The 18501-nt window shown below is 36.6% G+C and overlaps 1 protein-coding gene across 1 annotated transcript in view; it reads left to right on the top strand.

Annotated features, from left to right (window-relative positions):
- LOC100449147 (ankyrin repeat domain-containing protein 36A) overlaps positions 1–18501 on the top strand; it is a 201127-nt gene that overhangs the window by 118017 nt on the left and 64609 nt on the right. The window contains exons 54-60 of the mRNA XM_063720846.1: positions 260–326; positions 2880–2940; positions 3547–3577; positions 6385–6451; positions 9012–9072; positions 9596–9626; positions 11776–11842. Of these exons, the coding sequence (XP_063576916.1) occupies positions 260–326; positions 2880–2940; positions 3547–3577; positions 6385–6451; positions 9012–9072; positions 9596–9626; positions 11776–11842 (385 nt within the window). The remainder of the gene's footprint in view (positions 1–259; positions 327–2879; positions 2941–3546; positions 3578–6384; positions 6452–9011; positions 9073–9595; positions 9627–11775; positions 11843–18501) is intronic.

Genomic DNA, 18501 nt, shown 5'->3' with positions numbered 1-18501 from the left:
GTTTAAGGGTGAGTCTGCATTGGATATTTCATAGTTTGGGAGAGGTGGAGGCAGAAATAGGTAACTGAAATGTTTTCTAAAATGGAAGCCATATCTTAATTATACCAGGAAATATTATTTAATATGCAGATAACTGAGTTTCCTCAGACTTTGTTTTACCATTTTTTTTTGGAGGGGACATGCATGTATAGACTGACGGTTTTTGTTTTCTTTTAAGAAATGAACGTGCTCGTTTTTGTTGTATCTTTTTGCTCCGTAGGAGTCTCTACAGACCGGATACTGTTGTACAGCCTGTGACAGAGGATGAGTTTGCTTTGGAATCTGAGGTAGAGTACTGTCTTGTGAAATTAATTTTCTCACTCTGAATCTCATGTTTTATATTATTTTCTTCTAAAACTTAGCAGTTGTCTACCTATCGTTGTTTTATGTTAGTATTAAAACTTTTATTAGAGATAACCATTTTAAAGAAATGGGAGGGGTTAATTTTAATTTTTTTTACTTTGGCAAATAAGAAATAGTTGATAAATACTTTGAGAGGTGTGACCTGAAAAAAAAAAATTGCTGGAAAATGCACAGTGACAGAAAAATGTTGTTCGGGAACGCTTTCCCACAATAGAGGAGATGCAAATTTTGGTCTAGGCTTATCTGAGTAAGTGTTTTTACTTTGAGTTGTATATCATATGAGTATGACTAATAATACCTCTGTTTAAGTGAATCTTTGTTACATCAGATGACTTATTATGGGAATCATGGAATCACCCTGTTACACATAGCATATAGTTTCTTTTTATTTCTTGTACACCTATTTTAACATCATACAGTATTTTTGCAGAGAGCTATTTCTTTATTTTTATTCTTGGTTCTATAATTAGAGTGAAGTAATATTAGAAATTGTGGAAATTTAACTAGACATGGTATCATGTGCCTGTAGTCCCACCTATTCAAGAGATCAAGCCAGGAGAATTTCTTGAGCCCAGGAGTTTAAGACCAAGCTTGGCAATAGAGCAAGAGCTTATCTCTAATTTTAAAAAGTTGTGGAAGATTAGAAATTTAAATTCTGTTGTCAAATCTGTGTTAGAGAGGGTTTACACTGTGTTTTCCGGGTCCTTTTTACTAAGAGTATACTTTAAACTCTTTATCTAATTGAAGAATATGCGTTTTGTTTAAAATAACAACCTGTTTGATAAGCAGAGACTCTTCATTTTCCTAAGGTCAGACTTTAATTTCACAAGGTTTGTGCATTGTAATAAAAAAAAAAAAAATCTACTCAGGGTCTTTGTATCGCATTCTAAATTTTAAATGTCAGAGGCTTTTGTGCTGTTATTGAAAAAATACTTGTAAAACTCCTGCATTACTGTGAGCCACTTGAAGCTAGAAAACCTATTTGTATGTATCCTGGAGTACCCAGAATAATGTCTGGCATGTAAGAAACATTTAATTAGTTTTTAATGTGAATCAACAACCAGGCAAATGGGCTTTTTTATAATGGAATGTTACAGGTGACATAATACGCCTAAGATATCTAATAATTAAATCTATTAAATTTCTTGAATGTTTTGAATTTATCTTTTCTTGTAATGTTGAGAATGTATAAGTTGAGGTGAGTTATGTTGAGAAAATATGTCATATAGAAGAAAATAAAATTTAGAAAAGATGGAAAGGAAATAGGAAAGGTGGATACAGCGTGTTTTCTAATATCTTCCAACTGGAAGCTTGGATTAGGATTTTAGATTAAATTTTCTTAAATTTTTAAAGCCGCAACCATGTTCTACTAAATACATATTTTTCAGGACATACATTACTCTTTCGAATTCTGAATAAAAATTCTCCACGTGTGAAGTTGCTGGAATTTTATTGTTTTGTTTTGTTTTTTTTTTTTCCCCTCTCGGTCTGTCTGTCTCTCTCTGTGTAGTAAAAATATTTCAGCTTTCAGGTGAATGATCATGGTTAACTCTTGGGATGTGTTATTTTATAGTAAACAAATGAAACTCTTTATTACATAAGTATTTACACAAAACAAATTGTCGAGTAAATGCTAACCAGTATTATTAGGCATATATTATGAATGCAAGCTTTTCTTTTAAGCTCATATTTGATTGACTGGTCATGTCTCTTTTTTTCTTTGTTTCTCCCTCCTTCCCGTTTGTTTAAAAATGATTTACCTCAGTCTAACTTTTTCCTTGCAGACCGCATGTCTTTAGTGTCTATTCTTTCATTTCACCTCTGTTTCTGTTGTCAGGATACTTAGTTACAGCTTTGTGTTTAGTAGCTATGTGTGGCCTTCATTCATGAATCACTGCTCCATAAGGTGGACGGTTGCTTTGTTCTGTCTTTTTTGGAAGGAGCTGAAGTTATACAATAATTTGTTTTTAGCTTTTGACACACAGAATAGAAGCAACTTATACTGTTTCCGACGCTAGCTCATTTAAATATAGTACTACTAAAAACTACATTCTCACATTTTTTCCCACAGAAAGTAATTCACACAACTATATATCATGCATAAATATTTTGAAAAATAAAGTGATTATTGACTTTTTATTATTAGTTTTGTTCAGTAATACTGTAAATTACATAGGAGTAAATTTTTGTCCCAGTTTGTTGTGGTTAACGAAAGATACTAATGGATATCATAGTATTTGTATAATAATCAACTGGGGTTGAAAGGAGTAACATTTTGAGAATATCTGTATCACCAATCATAATCATCATCCCATGTGAATATGTAGATAAGTAAATGGCAGACTTGGGGTTTGAATCTACGTATGAGTGACTTCAACGTGTATATTTTTTTCTGTTAGATCATGTAGTAATGGTGGCTATTATCATTATTTAAATTGCTCCATGTTATTCTTAAACCTATTATGTTTTTCTTCTAGATTATTTCAAAACCATACATCCCAAAGAGAAGGATTATTTCTGTACAATCTACAGAAGATGGTAAGCTATTTGAAGCCTGCCTATTATATTATTTACTTACCCTTCATTTATTTGTCTTTTTTCTTCTTCTTCTTCTTTATTTTTTGAAATGCAGTCTTACTAGTCTGCAGCCCAGGTTGTAGTGCAGTGGCACGATCTTGGCTCACTGCAACTTCCACCTCCTGGGTTCAAGTGATTCTCCTGCCTCAGCCTACCGAGTAGCTGGGATTACAGGCGCGCACCACCACACCTGGCTAATTTTTGTGTTTTTAGTAGAGATGGAGTTTCACGATGTTGTCCGGGCTGATCTCAAACTCTTGACTTCAAGCGATCAACCCACCTCGGCCTCCCAAACTGCTAGGATTACAGGCATGAGCCACCGTGCCAGGCCTTCTGTATTATTATTATTATTATTATTATTATTATTATCATCATCATCATAAGGATAGGGTCTTTCTATGTTGGCCAGGCTGGTCTCAAACTCCTGGGCTTCTCAAGTGATACTTCTGCCTCAGCCTTCTGAGTAGCTAAGATTGTAGGAACAAGCCACTGTGCTCTTTTATGTTTTTAATATTCTGTAGTTTTCTATTGTTGATTTAAAATGCATTTTACTTTTTTGTTTAATAGTGCCTCCTCCTACTAAAGAGTGTTTTCACAGGTATGATTTCACAGATTTTTTAAATTGATATGTTTAACTAAGTGAATAGAGAGAAGAGAAACTAGTATCTGTTTAGTGTTCTACTCTGTGCTAGACACCATATTACATGCTTAACGTTTATCATGTCATGTCATCTTCACACAGCTTTACAAACTATTTGTGCTATTATTGCATTTTTACTAATTAGGCAACTCTGCTTTAATGAGGTTGAAATATTGACTCATGATTCCACAGTAAACAGGTAGCCAACCCAAGATTGGACCATCATCCTGCCTGGCTCTGAAATCACTTCTTTTGCCCCTAAGCAGAAGTGGATAGAGATCTATGCAGCAATGGGATCGTGGTACTGATTTAAATCAGATCAATTCAGAAAGTCACATTTTGTTATGCATTGACTCTCTGAGTCATTTTGTTATGCATTGACTTCTAAGTGTTCCTTAGAAGCCTGGCTACTCCAAAAGTTTGTCCAAATATTTTGGAAATGGCAGTGGTAACCATATTCTTTTTTTTTTTTTTTAACCATCAGCGTTGTAAAGGCAGATGTCAGTTATCTGTGGCCACAGGACCCTAAGTTTTTCATAAAGCAAGACCAAGCCAATGCCAGAAAAATACTCTCTTACTGTGCTTGGCGAATATCTAAATATAGTCCATGTGATGTTAACTATATTTAGCATATATTAAAAGGATATTTCTAATTCATTTCTCTACTTACTGCCTACCCAGTTAGGTTTTCTCTTTAAGTGAGTACCCTGCCTAGTTTGCTGAAGCTTTTTCTTATTCTCTGGATTCTTTTATTTTCCTTCTATGACATTTTAGTAATATTTTCTTGATTTCTTTTTACTTCTCTTCTGTTTTTCTTATGATCTTCTATTATAGTTTTCGTGAACAGCCGCTAAATATTCCCCGTTTTCCTACAGACAAAATCAGAGGTGCATAGAGTTTCAGAATGTTAAGAAATCCTGGAGACTAAACAAAATATCCTCTAGTACTTGAATCCTTGCTTATCATCCTGATCAAGTGGTTTGTTCAGGTGGAGAACCTGAAACTCAAAGGGAGAAAATTATTTGGATACAGTAAATCAGAGAAATGAGAATTGCACTCAGGTTTCTTAGTTCAAAACCCAGTCTTCTTTTACATCATTCTGTCACTGAGTGATTTTAGTTTTAGAAAGAGGGAGTGGCTCTAGTGAACACGGTGGAAGAGGAGGAGAATGGAATGAGCTGTTGAACCCAATGAAAGTGCATAAGAATGGAATTTGCAGGGGACAGCCAAATTTGAAGAGAAACAAACTCTTAGTTGGATAGAAATGAGGGTTTTAGGAAAAAATCTGAATATTTGGTTTAATGCAAGTTTGATAAAGATAAGGGAATTGAAAACACAGGATGTTGGGAGCTATCAAGAAAGGCATATTAGAATACGGCGTTCAAGGAGTTCTGAAGAGGGTGCTGCCTTTTTGTTTGTTTAACTGGAGGAACTGACAAACTTCAAGGTTTTATTGAAAAATGTTAAAAGAATTTGAGCCACTGGAAAGGGTCTCCAGAGCAGATAGGAATGTGGTATCATCTTCTTCCATCCCAGCTTACAGAGGGCTTAGAATCCCTCAAGAACTAGGGAGCTGGAGATTGCTTAAGTACATGGATCTGTGACCCAGGGTGGATGTCTCTTTTTTTCTGACTCTTTTCTCAATTCTCTCATGTACATGTAGGGTAGGGCAAATGTAGGATTGGCCGGCAAACCAGCAGTGAAGCTTCCTTTGGGTAGTTGGTAACATGCGTATGCTTGGGGTGGATGACTGAGACTAACTTACTTTCCAGAAGCAGAGGAATAGAGAGCTCCTACTCTCAATTATGTTAGCCCATCTTTTGAGGAATCTGGGCTTTCCTAGGCTGAAGATGTAGATTGGAGATTGCCACGGATCCCTGCAGAAGAGGGATCCAGAAGTGGGAGCCCATAGGAAGGAAGATATTTAGATAGTGATGAATGAAATGGAGCTATAAGTACTTAGGAGGGCGACTTTTCCAGCAGTCTCTCTCTTGGGTATCTGAGTGTCTATGAAGGTTCTTAAGCTTGCTGGTTTTTGTGGATCTGAATAAGGCAGGATCTATATAATGACAATAATTGGATTTTAAAATTTCTAATGTTTTAATCTTCTGTGAAGGATATTCCCAATAACAACCTAACAACATATACGTTTGTACTTTGACTTTTGTACACTCAGCTTTCAAACATTTGCAGTGTTTCAGGGGGCCCCCTGCAGTGTTCTAGGGTGAAGAGAATCAGTGGGCCCTCTTTAAGTAGCTCACATGCTGAAGATCCAAGACTCTCATTTTCCAGTGACACAGATTAGTCTTTGAATCAGAAGTAGATAATGGAGAAGAGACGGTGCCTTTTCTGCCTTGTTTTAGGTTATCAGGTTTACTCCAGTTCAGTAAGAAAAGTTGTGTCAGATATCAACTGGATTTTCAGTTTAGCCTTTAGGGTAGATAGTTTATAAGGACAAATTATTGTCTGGCCGTGCCGTTATAATGCCTGTCAGTATTTGTTACGGGTTTAAGGGTGAGTCTGCATTGGATATTTCATAGTTTGGGAGAGGTGGAGGCAGAAATAGGTAACTGAAATGTTTTCTAAAATGGAAGCCATATCTTAATTATACCAGGAAATATTATTTAATATGCAGATAACTGAGTTTCCTCAGACTTTGTTTTACCATTTTTTTTTGGAGGGGACATGCATGTATAGACTGACGGTTTTTGTTTTCTTTTAAGAAATGAACGTGCTCGTTTTTGTTGTATCTTTTTGCTCCGTAGGAGTCTCTACAGACCGGATACTGTTGTACAGCCTGTGACAGAGGATGAGTTTGCTTTGGAATCTGAGGTAGAGTACTGTCTTGTGAAATTAATTTTCTCACTCTGAATCTCATGTTTTATATTATTTTCTTCTAAAACTTAGCAGTTGTCTACCTATCGTTGTTTTATGTTAGTATTAAAACTTTTATTAGAGATAACCATTTTAAAGAAATGGGAGGGGTTAATTTTAATTTTTTTTACTTTGGCAAATAAGAAATAGTTGATAAATACTTTGAGAGGTGTGACCTGAAAAAAAAAATTGCTGGAAAATGCACAGTGACAGAAAAATATTGTTCGGGAACGCTTTCCCACAATAGAGGAGATGCAAATTTTGGTCTAGGCTTATCTGAGTAAGTGTTTTTACTTTGAGTTGTATATCATATGAGTATGACTAATAATACCTCTGTTTAAGTGAATCTTTGTTACATCAGATGACTTATTATGGGAATCATGGAATCACCCTGTTACACATAGCATATAGTTTCTTTTTATTTCTTGTACACCTATTTTAACATCATACAGTATTTTTGCAGAGAGCTATTTCTTTATTTTTATTCTTGGTTCTATAATTAGAGTGAAGTAATATTAGAAATTGTGGAAATTTAACTAGACATGGTATCATGTGCCTGTAGTCCCACCTATTCAAGAGATCAAGCCAGGAGAATTTCTTGAGCCCAGGAGTTTAAGACCAAGCTTGGCAATAGAGCAAGAGCTTATCTCTAATTTTAAAAAGTTGTGGAAGATTAGAAATTTAAATTCTGTTGTCAAATCTGTATTAGAGAGGGTTTACACTGTGTTTTCCGGGTCCTTTTTACTAAGAGTATACTTTAAACTCTTTATCTAATTGAAGAATATGCGTTTTGTTTAAAATAACAACCTGTTTGATAAGCAGAGACTCTTCATTTTCCTAAGGTCAGACTTTAATTTCACAAGGTTTGTGCATTGTAATAAAAAAAAAAATCTACTCAGGGTCTTTGTATCGCATTCTAAATTTTAAATGTCAGAGGCTTTTGTGCTGTTATTGAAAAAATACTTGTAAAACTCCTGCATTACTATGAGCCACTTGAAGCTAGAAAAGCTATTTGTATGTATCCTGGAGTACCCAGAATAATGTCTGGCATGTAAGAAACATTTAATTAGTTTTTAATGTGAATCAACAACCAGGCAAATGGGCTTTTTTATAATGGAATGTTACAGGTGACATAATACGCCTAAGATATCTAATAATTAAATCTATTAAATTTCTTGAATGTTTTGAATTTATCTTTTCTTGTAATGTTGAGAATGTATAAGTTGAGGTGTGTTATGTTGAGAAAATATGTCATATAGAAGAAAATAAAATTTAGAAAAGATGGAAAGGAAATAGGAAAGGTGGATACAGCGTGTTTTCTAATATCTTCCAACTGGAAGCTTGGGTTACGATTTTAGATTAAATTTTCTTAAATTTTTAAAGCCGCAACCATGTTCTACTAAATACATATTTTTCAGGACATACATTACTCTTTCGAATTCTGAATAAAAATTCTTTCTCCACGTGTTAAGTTGCTGGAATTTTATTGTTTTGTTTTGTTTTTTTTTTTTTTTTTTCCCCTCTCGGTCTGTCTGTCTCTCTCTGTGTAGTAAAAATGTTTCAGCTTTCAGGTGAATGATCATGGTTAACTCTTGGGATGTGTTATTTTATAGTAAACAAATGAAACTCTTTATTACATAAGTATTTACACAAAACAAATTGTCGAGTAAATGCTAACCAGTATTATTAGGCATATATTATGAATGCAAGCTTTTCTTTTAAGCTCATATTTGATTGACTGGTCATGTCTCTTTTTTTCTTTGTTTCTCCCTGCTTCCCGTTTGTTTAAAAATGATTTACCTCAGTCTAACTTTTTTCTTGCAGACCGCATGTCTTTAGTGTCTATTCTTTCATTTCACCTCTGTTTCTGTTGTCAGGATACTTAGTTACAGCTTTGTGTTTAGTAGCTATGTGTGGCCTTCATTCATGAATCACTGCTCCATAAGGTGGACGGTTGCTTTGTTCTGTCTTTTTTGGAAGGAGCTGAAGTTATACAATAATTTGTTTTTAGCTTTTGACACACAGAATAGAAGCAACTTATACTGTTTCCGACGCTAGCCCATTTAAATATAGTACTACTAAAAACTACATTCTCACATTTTTTCCCCCAGAAAGTAATTCAGAGAGATATACATCATGCATACCTGTTTTGAGAAATAATGTGATTAATTTCCTTTTTTTATCATTAGTTTTATTCAGTAATAATGTGAATTACGTATGAGTACATTTTTGTCCCAGTTTGTTGTGGCTAATAAAGGAAACTAATGGATATCATAGTATTTGTATAATAATCAGCTGGGGTTGAAGGAAGTAAGATTTTGAAAATATCTGTATCACCAGTCATAACCTTCACCCCATGTGAATATGTAGATAAATAAATGGCAGACTTGAGGTTTGAATCTACGTATGAATTACTTCAACTTCCATATTTCCCTGTTAGATCATGTAGTAATGGTGGCTATTATCATTATTTAAATTGCTCCATGTTTTTCTTAAACCTATTGTGTTTTTCTTCTAGACTATTTCAAAACTATACATCCCAAAAAGAAAGATTATGTCTCTACGACCTATAGAAGATGGTAAGCTCTTTGAAGCGTGCCTATTGTGGTATTTACTGATTCTTCATTTGTTTTTTTGCTGTAGTGCAGTGGTGTGATCTTGGCTCACTGTAGCCTCCACCTCCTGGGTTCAAGTGATTCTCTTGCCTCAGCCTCCCGAGTAGCTGGGATTACAGGTGCACACCACCACACCTGGCTAGTTTTTGTATTTTTAGTAGAGATGGAGTTTCACCATTTTGTCCAGGCTGGTCTCAAACTTTTGACCTCAAGTGATTCCCCCGCCTAGGCCTCGCAAACTACTAGGATTTCAGGCGTGACCCATCACATCAGGCCTTGTTGATTATTATTATTGTTTTTATAAGGGTAGAGTCTTGCCATGTTTCCCATGCTGGTCTCAAACTCCTCGGCTTTTCAAGTGATAATTCTGCCTCAGCCTTCTGAGTAGCTGGGATTATAGGAACAAGCCACTGTGCTCGTTTATATTTTTAGTATTGTATAGTTTTCTATTGTTGATTTAAAATGCATTTTACTTTTTCTTTAATAGTCCTTCCTCCTGTTGAAGAGTGTATTGGCAGGTATGATTTCACTGATTTTTTAAAGTGATATGTTAACTAAGTGAATAGAGAGAAGAGAAACTAGTATCTGTTTAGTGTTCTACTCTGTGCTAGACACCATATTACATGCTTAACATTTATCATGTCATGTCATCTTCACACAGCTTTACAAACTATTTGTGCTAATATTGTGTTTTTACTAATTAGGCAACTCTGCTTTAATGAGGTTGAAATATTGGCTCATGGTTCCGCAGTTAACAGGTAGCCAACCCAAGATTAGACCATCGTCCTGCTTGGCTCTCAAATCACTTCTTTTGCCCCTAGGCATAGATGGATAGAGGCCTATGCAGAAATGGGATGACGGTACTGATTTACATCAGATCAATTCAGAAAGCCACATTTTTTTATATATTAACTGTCTTTAGAGTGTTATTTAGAAGTCTGGCTACTCCAAAACTTTGTCCAAATTTTTTAAAATGGCAGTGGTAACCATATTACTTTTTTTTTTTAACCATCAAAGTTTTAAAGGCAGTTTTCAGTTATCTGTGGCCACAGGACCCTAAGTTTTTTGTAAGCAAGACCAGGCGAGTCCTATAAAAATATTATCTTACTGTGCTTCGAGAATATCTAAATATAGTCCATGTTATGTTAGCTATATTTAGCATATGTTAAAAGGATATTTCTAATTCATTTCTCTACTGACTGTCTACCCAGTTAGGTTTTCTCTTTAAGTGAGTACCCTGCCTAGTTCGCTGAAGCTTTTTCTTATTTTCTGGATTCTTTTTTTTCCTCCTGTGACATTTTAATAATATTTTCTTGATTTCTTTTTACTTTCTCTTCTGCTTTTCTTAGGGTTTATGATCTTCTACTCTAGTTTTCATTTAAGGCAGCTAAATATTCCCCATTTTCCTATAGACAAAATCAGAGGTGCATAGGCTTTCAGAATGTTAAGAAATACTAGAGACTGAACAAAATATCCTCTAGTACTTGAATCCTTGCTTAACATCCTGATCAAGTGGTTGTTCAGGTGGAGAACCCGAAACTCAAAGAGAAAAAATTATTTGGATACAGTTAATCAGAGATATGAGAATCACACTCAGGTTTCTTAGTTCAAAACCCAGTCTTCTTTTACATCATTCTGTCACTGAGTGATTTTAGTTTTAGAAAGATGGAGTGGCTCTAGTGAACACAGTGGAAGAGGATGAGACTGAAATGAGCTGTTGAACCCAATGAAAGTGGATAAGAATGGAATTTGCAGGGGACAGCCAAGTTTGAAGATGTTGATTGGAGATTGCCATGGATCTCTGCAGAAGAGGTATCCAGAAGGGGGAGCCCGTAGGAAGGATGATATTGAGATAGTAATGAATGAATTGAAGCTCTAAGTACTCAGGAGGGAGACTTTTCCAGCAGTCTCTCTCTTGAGTATCTGAGTGTCTATGAAGGTTCTTAAGCTTGCTGGATTTTTGGACCTTAATAAGGCAGGATCTATATAATGACAATAATTGGGTTTTATAATTTTTAATGTTTTAATCTTCTGTGAAGAATATTCCTATAGTACATTTGTACTTTGACTTTTGTACACTCAGCTTTCAAACATTTGCAGTGTTTCAGGGGGCTCCCTTTAGTGTTTAGAGTAAAGAGAATCCATGGACAATCTAAGTAGCTTACATGCTGAAGATCCAAGACTCCCGTATTCCAGTGACACAGATGAGTCTTTGAATTAGAAATAGATAATGGAGAAGAGACAGTGCCTTATCTACTTTGTTTTAGGTTATCAGGTTTACTGCATTTGAGTAACAAAAGTTGTGTCAGTTATCAACTGGATTTTCAGTTTAGTCTTTAGGGTAGATAATTTATAAGGAGAAATTATTGTCTGGCTGTGCCATTATAATGCCTGTCACTATTTGTTACGTGTTTAAGGGTGATTCTGCATTGGATATTTCATAGGTTGGGAGAAGTGGCAGCAGAAATAGGTAACTGAAATGTTTTCTAAAACGGAAGCCGTATCTTAATTATACCAAGAAACATTATTTAATATAAGGATATCTGACCTTCCTCAGACTTTGTTTTACCATTTTTTTTGGAGGGGACATGCATGTATAGATTGATGGTTTTGTTTTCTTTTAAGAAATGAACGTGCTCATTTTTGTCATATCTTTTTGCTCTGTAGGTGTCTCTCCCTACTGAATAGTGTTGCACAGCCTGTGACAAAGGATAAGTTTCATTTGGAATCTGAGGTAGAGTACTCTCTTGTGAAATTAATTTTCTCACTCTGAATCTCATTTTTTGTGTTATTTTCTTCTAAAACTTAGCAGTTGTCTACCTATCGTTGTTTTATGTTAGTATTAAAATTTTTATTAGAGATAACCATTTTAAAGAAATAGGATGGCTTAATTTTAATTTTTTTTTTACTTTGCAAATAAGAAATAGTTGATAAATACTTTGAGAGGTGTGATCTGAAAAAAAAATTGCTGGAAAATACATAGTGACAGAAAAATATTGTTCGGGAACACTTTCCCATAACAGAGGAGATACAAATTTTGGTCTAGGCTTTTCTGAGTAAGTGTTTTTACTTTGAGTTGTGTATCATATGAGTATGACTAATAATACCTCTGTTTAAATGAATCTTTGTTACATCAGATGACTTATTATGGGAATCATGGTATCACCCTGTTACACATAACATATAGTTTCCTTTTATTTCTTGTACACCTATTTTAACATCATACAGTATTTTTGCAGAGAGCTATTTCTTTATTTTTATTTTTGGTTCTATATAATTAGAGTGAAATAATATTAGAAATTGTGGAAATTTAACTAGACATGGTATCATGTGCCTGTAGTCCCACCTATTCAAGAGATCAAGCCAGGAGAATTTCTTGAACCCAGGAGTTTAAGACCAAGCTTGGCAATAGAGCAAGAGCTTATCTCTAATTTTAAAAAGTTGTGGAAAATTAGAAATTTAAATTCTGTTTTCACATCAGTATTAGTGAGGGTTTACACTGTGTTTTCGAAGTCTTTTTTATTAAGAGTATACTTTAAACTCTTTATCTAATTGAAGAATATGTATTTTGTTTAAAATAACAACCTGTTTGATAAGCAGAGACTCTTCATATTTCTATAGTGAGACTTTAATTTCACAAGGTGTTTGTATTTTAATTAAAAAAAATCCACTCAGGGTCTTTGTATCTCATTTTAAATTACAAATTTCAGAGGCTTTTGTGCTTAGTTATTGAAGAAATGATTGTAAAACTCCTGCATTACTATGAGCCACTTGAAGCTAGAAACCTATTTGTATGTATCTTGAGTACCCAGAATAAGGTCGTGCATGTAGGAAACATTTTATTAGTTTTTAATATGAATCAACAAACAGGGAAATGGGCTTTTTTTAAAGGAATGTTACAGGTAACATAATATGCATAAGATATCTAATAATTAAATCTATTAAATGTCTTGAATGTTCTCAATTTATCTTTTCTTCTAATGTTGAGAATGTATAAGTTGAGGTGAGTTATGGTGAGAAAATATGTCACAGAAGAAAATGAAAATTGGAAAAGATGGAAAGGAAATAGGAAAGGTGGATACAGCATGTTTTCAAATATCTTCCAACTGGAAGCTTCAATTAGGATTTTAGGGGGGGAGGAGCCAAGATGGCCGAATAGGAACAGGTCCGGTCTACAGCTCCCAGCGCAAGCGACGCAGAAGACGGGTGATTTCTGCATTTCCATCTGAGGTACCATGTTCATCTCACTAGGGAGTTCCAGACAGTGGGCGCAGGTCAGTGGGTGAGTGCACCGTGCGCCAGCCGAAGCAGGGGTGAGGCATTGCCTCACTCGGGAAGCGCAAGGGGTCAGGGAGTTCCCTTTCCAGGGGTGACAGACGGCACTTGGAAAATCGGGCCACTCCCACCCGAATACTGTGCTTTTCCGACGGGCTTAGGAAACGGTGCCCCAGGATAGTATAGCCCGCACCTGGCTCAGAGGGTCCTATGCCCATGGAGTCTCACTGATCGCTAGCACAGCAGTCTGATATCAAACAGCAAGTTGGCAGCGAGGCTGGGGGAGGGGCGCCCGCCATTGCCCAGGCTCGCTTAGGTAAACAAAGCAGCCTGGAAGCTTGAACTGGGTGGAGCCCACCACAGCTGAAGGAGGCCTGCCTGCCTCTGTAGACTCCACCTCTGGGGGCAGGGCACAGACAAACAAAAAGACAGCAGTAACCTCTGCAGACTTAAATGTCCCTGTCTGACAGCTTTGAGGAGAGCAGTGGTTCTCCCAGCACGCAACTGGAGATCTGAGAACGGGCTGACTGCCTCCTCAAGTGGGTCCCTGACCCCTGACCCCCGAGCAGCCTAACTGGGAGGCACCCCCAGCAGGGGCAGACTGACACCTCACACGGCCGGCCAGGTACTCCAACAGACCTGCAGCTGAGGGTCCTGTCTGTTAGAAGGAAAACTAACAGAAAGGAAATCCACACCAAAAATCCATCTGTACATCACCATCATCAAAGACCAAAAGTAGATAAAACCACAAAGATGGGGTAAAAACAGAGCAGAAAATCTGGAAACTCTAAAAAGCAGAGTACCTCTCCTCCTCCAAAGGAACGCAGTTCCTCACCAGCAACGGAACAAAGCTGGACAGAGAATGACTTTGATGAGCTGAGAGAAGAAGGCTTCAGACGATCAAATTACTCCAAGCTACGGGGGGATATTCAAACCAAAGGCAAAGAAGTTGAAAACTTTGAAAAAAATTTAGAAGAATGTATAACTAGAACAACCAATACAGAGAAGTGCTTAAAGGAGCTGGTGGAGCTGAAAACCAAGGCTCGAGAACTACGTGAAGAATGCAGAAGCCTCAGGAGCCGATGCGATCAAATGGAAGAAAGGGTATCAGCCCTGGAAGATGAAATGAATGAAATGAAGTGAGAAGGGAAGTTTAGAGAAAAAAGAATAAAAAGAAATGAGCAAAGCCTCCAAGAAATGTGGGACTATGTGAAAAGACCAAATCTACGTCTGATTGGTGTACCTGAAAGTGACGGGGAGAATGGAAACAACTTGGAAAACACTGTGCAGGATATTATCCAGGAGAACTTCCCCAATCTAGCAAGGCAGGCCAACATGCAGATTCAGGAAATACAGAGAACGCCACAAAGATACTCCTCGAGAAGAGCAACTCCAAGACACATAATTGTCAGATTCACCAATGTTGAAATGAAGGAAAAAATGTTAAGGGCAGCCAGAGAGAAAGGTCAGGTTACCATCAAAGGGAAGCCCATCAGACTAACAGCGGATCTCTCGGCAGAAACCCTACAAACCAGAAGAGAGTGGGGGCCAATATTCAACATTCTTAAAGAAAAGACTTTTCAACCCAGAATTTCATATCCTGCCAAACTAAGCTTCATAAGTGAAGGAGAAATAAAATACTTTACAGACAAGCAAATGCTGAGAGATTTTGTCACCACCAGGCCTGCCCTAAAAGAGCTCCTGAAGGAAGTGCTAAACATGGAAAGGCACAACCGGTACCAGCCACTGCAAAATCATACCCAAATGTAAAGACCATCGAGACTAGGAAGAGACTGCATCAATTAACGAGCAAAATAACCAGCTAACATCATAATGACAGGATCAGATTCACACATAACAGTATTAACTTTAAATGTAAATGGGCTAAATGCTCCAATTAAAAGACACAGACTGGCAAATTGGATAAAGACTCAGGACCCATCAGTGTGCTGTATTCAGGAAACCCATCTCACGTGCAGAGACACACATAGGCTCAAAATAAAAGGATGGAGGAAGATCTACCAAGCAAATGGAAAACAAAAAAAGGCAGGGGTTGCAATCCTAGTCTCTGATAAAACAGACTTTAAACCAACAAAGATCAAAAGAGACAAAGAAGGCCATTACATAATGGTAAAGGGATTAATTCAACAAGAAGAGCTAACTATCCTAAATATATATGCACCCAATACAGGAGCACCCAGATTCATAAAGCAAGTCCTGAGTGACCTACAAAGAGACTTAGACTCCCACACATTGATAATGGTAGACTTTAACACCCCACTGTCAACATTACACAGATCAATGAAACAGAAAATCAACAAGGATACCCAGGAATTGAACTCAGCTCTGCACCAAGCAGACCTAATAGACATCTACAGAACTCTCCACCCCAAATCAACAGTATACATTTTTTTCAGCCCCACACCACACCTATTCCAAAATTGACCATATACTTGGAAGTAAATCTCTCCTCAATAAATGTAAAAGAACAGAAATTATAACAAACTATCTCTCAGATCACAGTGCAATCTAGCTAGAACTCAGGATTAAGAATCTCACTCAAAACCGCTTAACTACATGGAAACTGAACAACCTGCTCCTGAATGACTACTGGGTACATAACGAAATGAAGGCAGAAATAAAGATGTTCTTTGAAACCAACGAGAACCAAGACACAACATACCAGAATCTCTGGGATGCATTCAAAGCAGTGTGTAGAGGGAAATTTATAGCACTAAATGCCCACAAGAGAAAGCAGGAAAGATCCAAAATTGACACCCTAACATCACAATTAAAAGAACTAGAAAAGCAAGAGCAAACACATTCAAAAGCTAGCAGAAGGCAAGAAATAACTAAAATCAGAGCAGAACTGAAGGAAATAGAGACACAAAAAACCCTTCAAAAAATAAATGAATCCAGGAGCTGGTTTTTTGAAAGGATCAACAAAATTGATAGACTGCTAGCAAGATTAATAAAGAAAAAAAGAGAGAAGAATCAAATAGATGCAATAAAAAATGATAAAGGGGATATCACCACCGATCCCACAGAAATACAAACTACCATCAGAGAATATTACAAACACCTCTATGCAAATAAACTAGAAAATCTAGAATAAATGGATAAATTCCTCAACACATACACCCTCCCAAGACTAAACCAGGAAGAAGTTGAATCTCTGAAGAGACCAATAACAGGAGCTGAAATTGTGGCAATAATCAATAGCTTACCAACCAAAAAAAGTCCAGGACCAGATGGGTTCACAGCCGAATTCTACCAGAGGTGCAAGGAGGAGCTGGTACCATTCCTTCTGAAACTATTCCAATCAATAGAAAAAGAGGGAATCCTCCCTAAATAATTTTATGAGGCCAGCATCATCCTGATACCAAAGCCTGGCAGAGACACAACAAAAAAAGAGAATTTTAGACCAATATCCTTGATGAACATTGATGCAAAAATCCTCAATAAAATACTGGCAAACAGAATCCAGCAGCACATCAAAAAGCTTATCCACCATGATCAAGTGGGCTTCATCCGTGGGATGCAAGGCTGGTTCAATATACACAAATCAATAAATGTAATCCAGCATATAAACAGAACCAAAGTCAAAAACCACGTGATTATCTCAATAGATGCAGAAAAGGCCTTTGACAAAATTCAACAACCCTTCATGCTAAAAACTCTCAATAAATTAGGTATTGATGTGTCGTATCTCAAAATAATAAGAACTATTTATGACAAACCCACAGCCAATATCATACTGAATGGGCAAAAACTGGAAGCATTCCCTTTGAAAACTGGCACAAGACAGGGATGCCCTCTCTCACCACTTCTATTCAACATAGTGTTGGAAGTTCTGGCCAGGGCAATTAGGCAAGAGAAGGAAATCAAGGGTATTCAATTAGGAAAAGAGGAAGTCAAATTGTCCCTGTTTGCAGATGACATGATAGTATATCTAGAAAACCCCATTGTCTCAGCCGCAAATCTCCTTAAGCTGATAAGCAACTTTAGCAAAGTCTCAGGATACAAAATCAATGTACAAAAATCACAAGCATTCTTATACATCAATAACAGACAAACAGGGAGCCAAATCATGAGTGAATTCCCATTCACAATTGCTTCAAAGAGAATAAAATACCTAGGAATCCAACTTACAAGGGATGTGAAGGACCTCTTCAAGGAGAACTACAAACCACTGCTCAAGGAAATAAAAGAGGATACAAACAAATGGAAGAACATTCCATGCTCATGGGTAGGAAGAATCAATATCATGAAAGTGGCCATACTTCCCAAGGTAATTTACAGATTCAATGCCATCCCCATCAAGTTACCAATGACTTTCTTCACAGAATTGGAAAAAACTACTTTAAAGTTCATATGGAACCAAAAAAGAGCCCGCATCGCCAAGTCAATCCTAAGGCAAAAGAACAAAGCTGGAGGCATCACGCTACCTGACTTCAAACTATACTACAAGGCTACAGTAACCAAAACAGCATGGTACTGGTACCAAAACAGAGACATAGATCAATGCAACAGAACAGAGCCTTCAGAAATAATGCCACATATTTACAACTATCTGACCTTTGACAAACCTGACAAAAACAAGAAATGGGAAAAGGATCCCCTATTTAATAAATGGTGCTTGGAAAACTGGCTAGCCATATGTAGAAAGCTGAAACTGGATCCCTTCCTTACACCTTATACAAAAATCAATTCAAGATGGATTAAAGACTTAAATGTTAGACCTAAAACCATAAAAACCCTAGAAGAAAACCTAGGCAATACCATTCAGGACATAGGCATGGGCAAGGACTTCATGTCTAAAACACCAAAAGCAATGGCAACAAAAGCCAAAGTTGACAAATGGGATCTAATTAAACTAAAGAGCTTCTGCACAGCAAAGGAAACTACCATGAGAGTGAACAGGCAACCTACAAAATGGGAGAAAATTTTCGCAACCTACTCATCTGATAAAGGGATAATATCCAGAATCTACAATGAACTCCAACAAATTTACAAGAAAAAAGCAAACAACCCCATCAAAAAGTGGGCGAAGGACATGAACAGACACTCCTCAAAAGAAGACATTTATGCAGCCAAAAAACACATGAAAAAATGCTC

This window comes from Pongo abelii, chromosome 22 (genome assembly GCF_028885655.2).
Source record: "Pongo abelii isolate AG06213 chromosome 22, NHGRI_mPonAbe1-v2.0_pri, whole genome shotgun sequence".
Classification (NCBI taxonomy): Eukaryota; Metazoa; Chordata; class Mammalia; order Primates; family Hominidae; genus Pongo; species Pongo abelii.
Note: the sequence above shows the minus strand (reverse complement) of the source record. Positions and strands in the feature narration are given on the sequence as shown.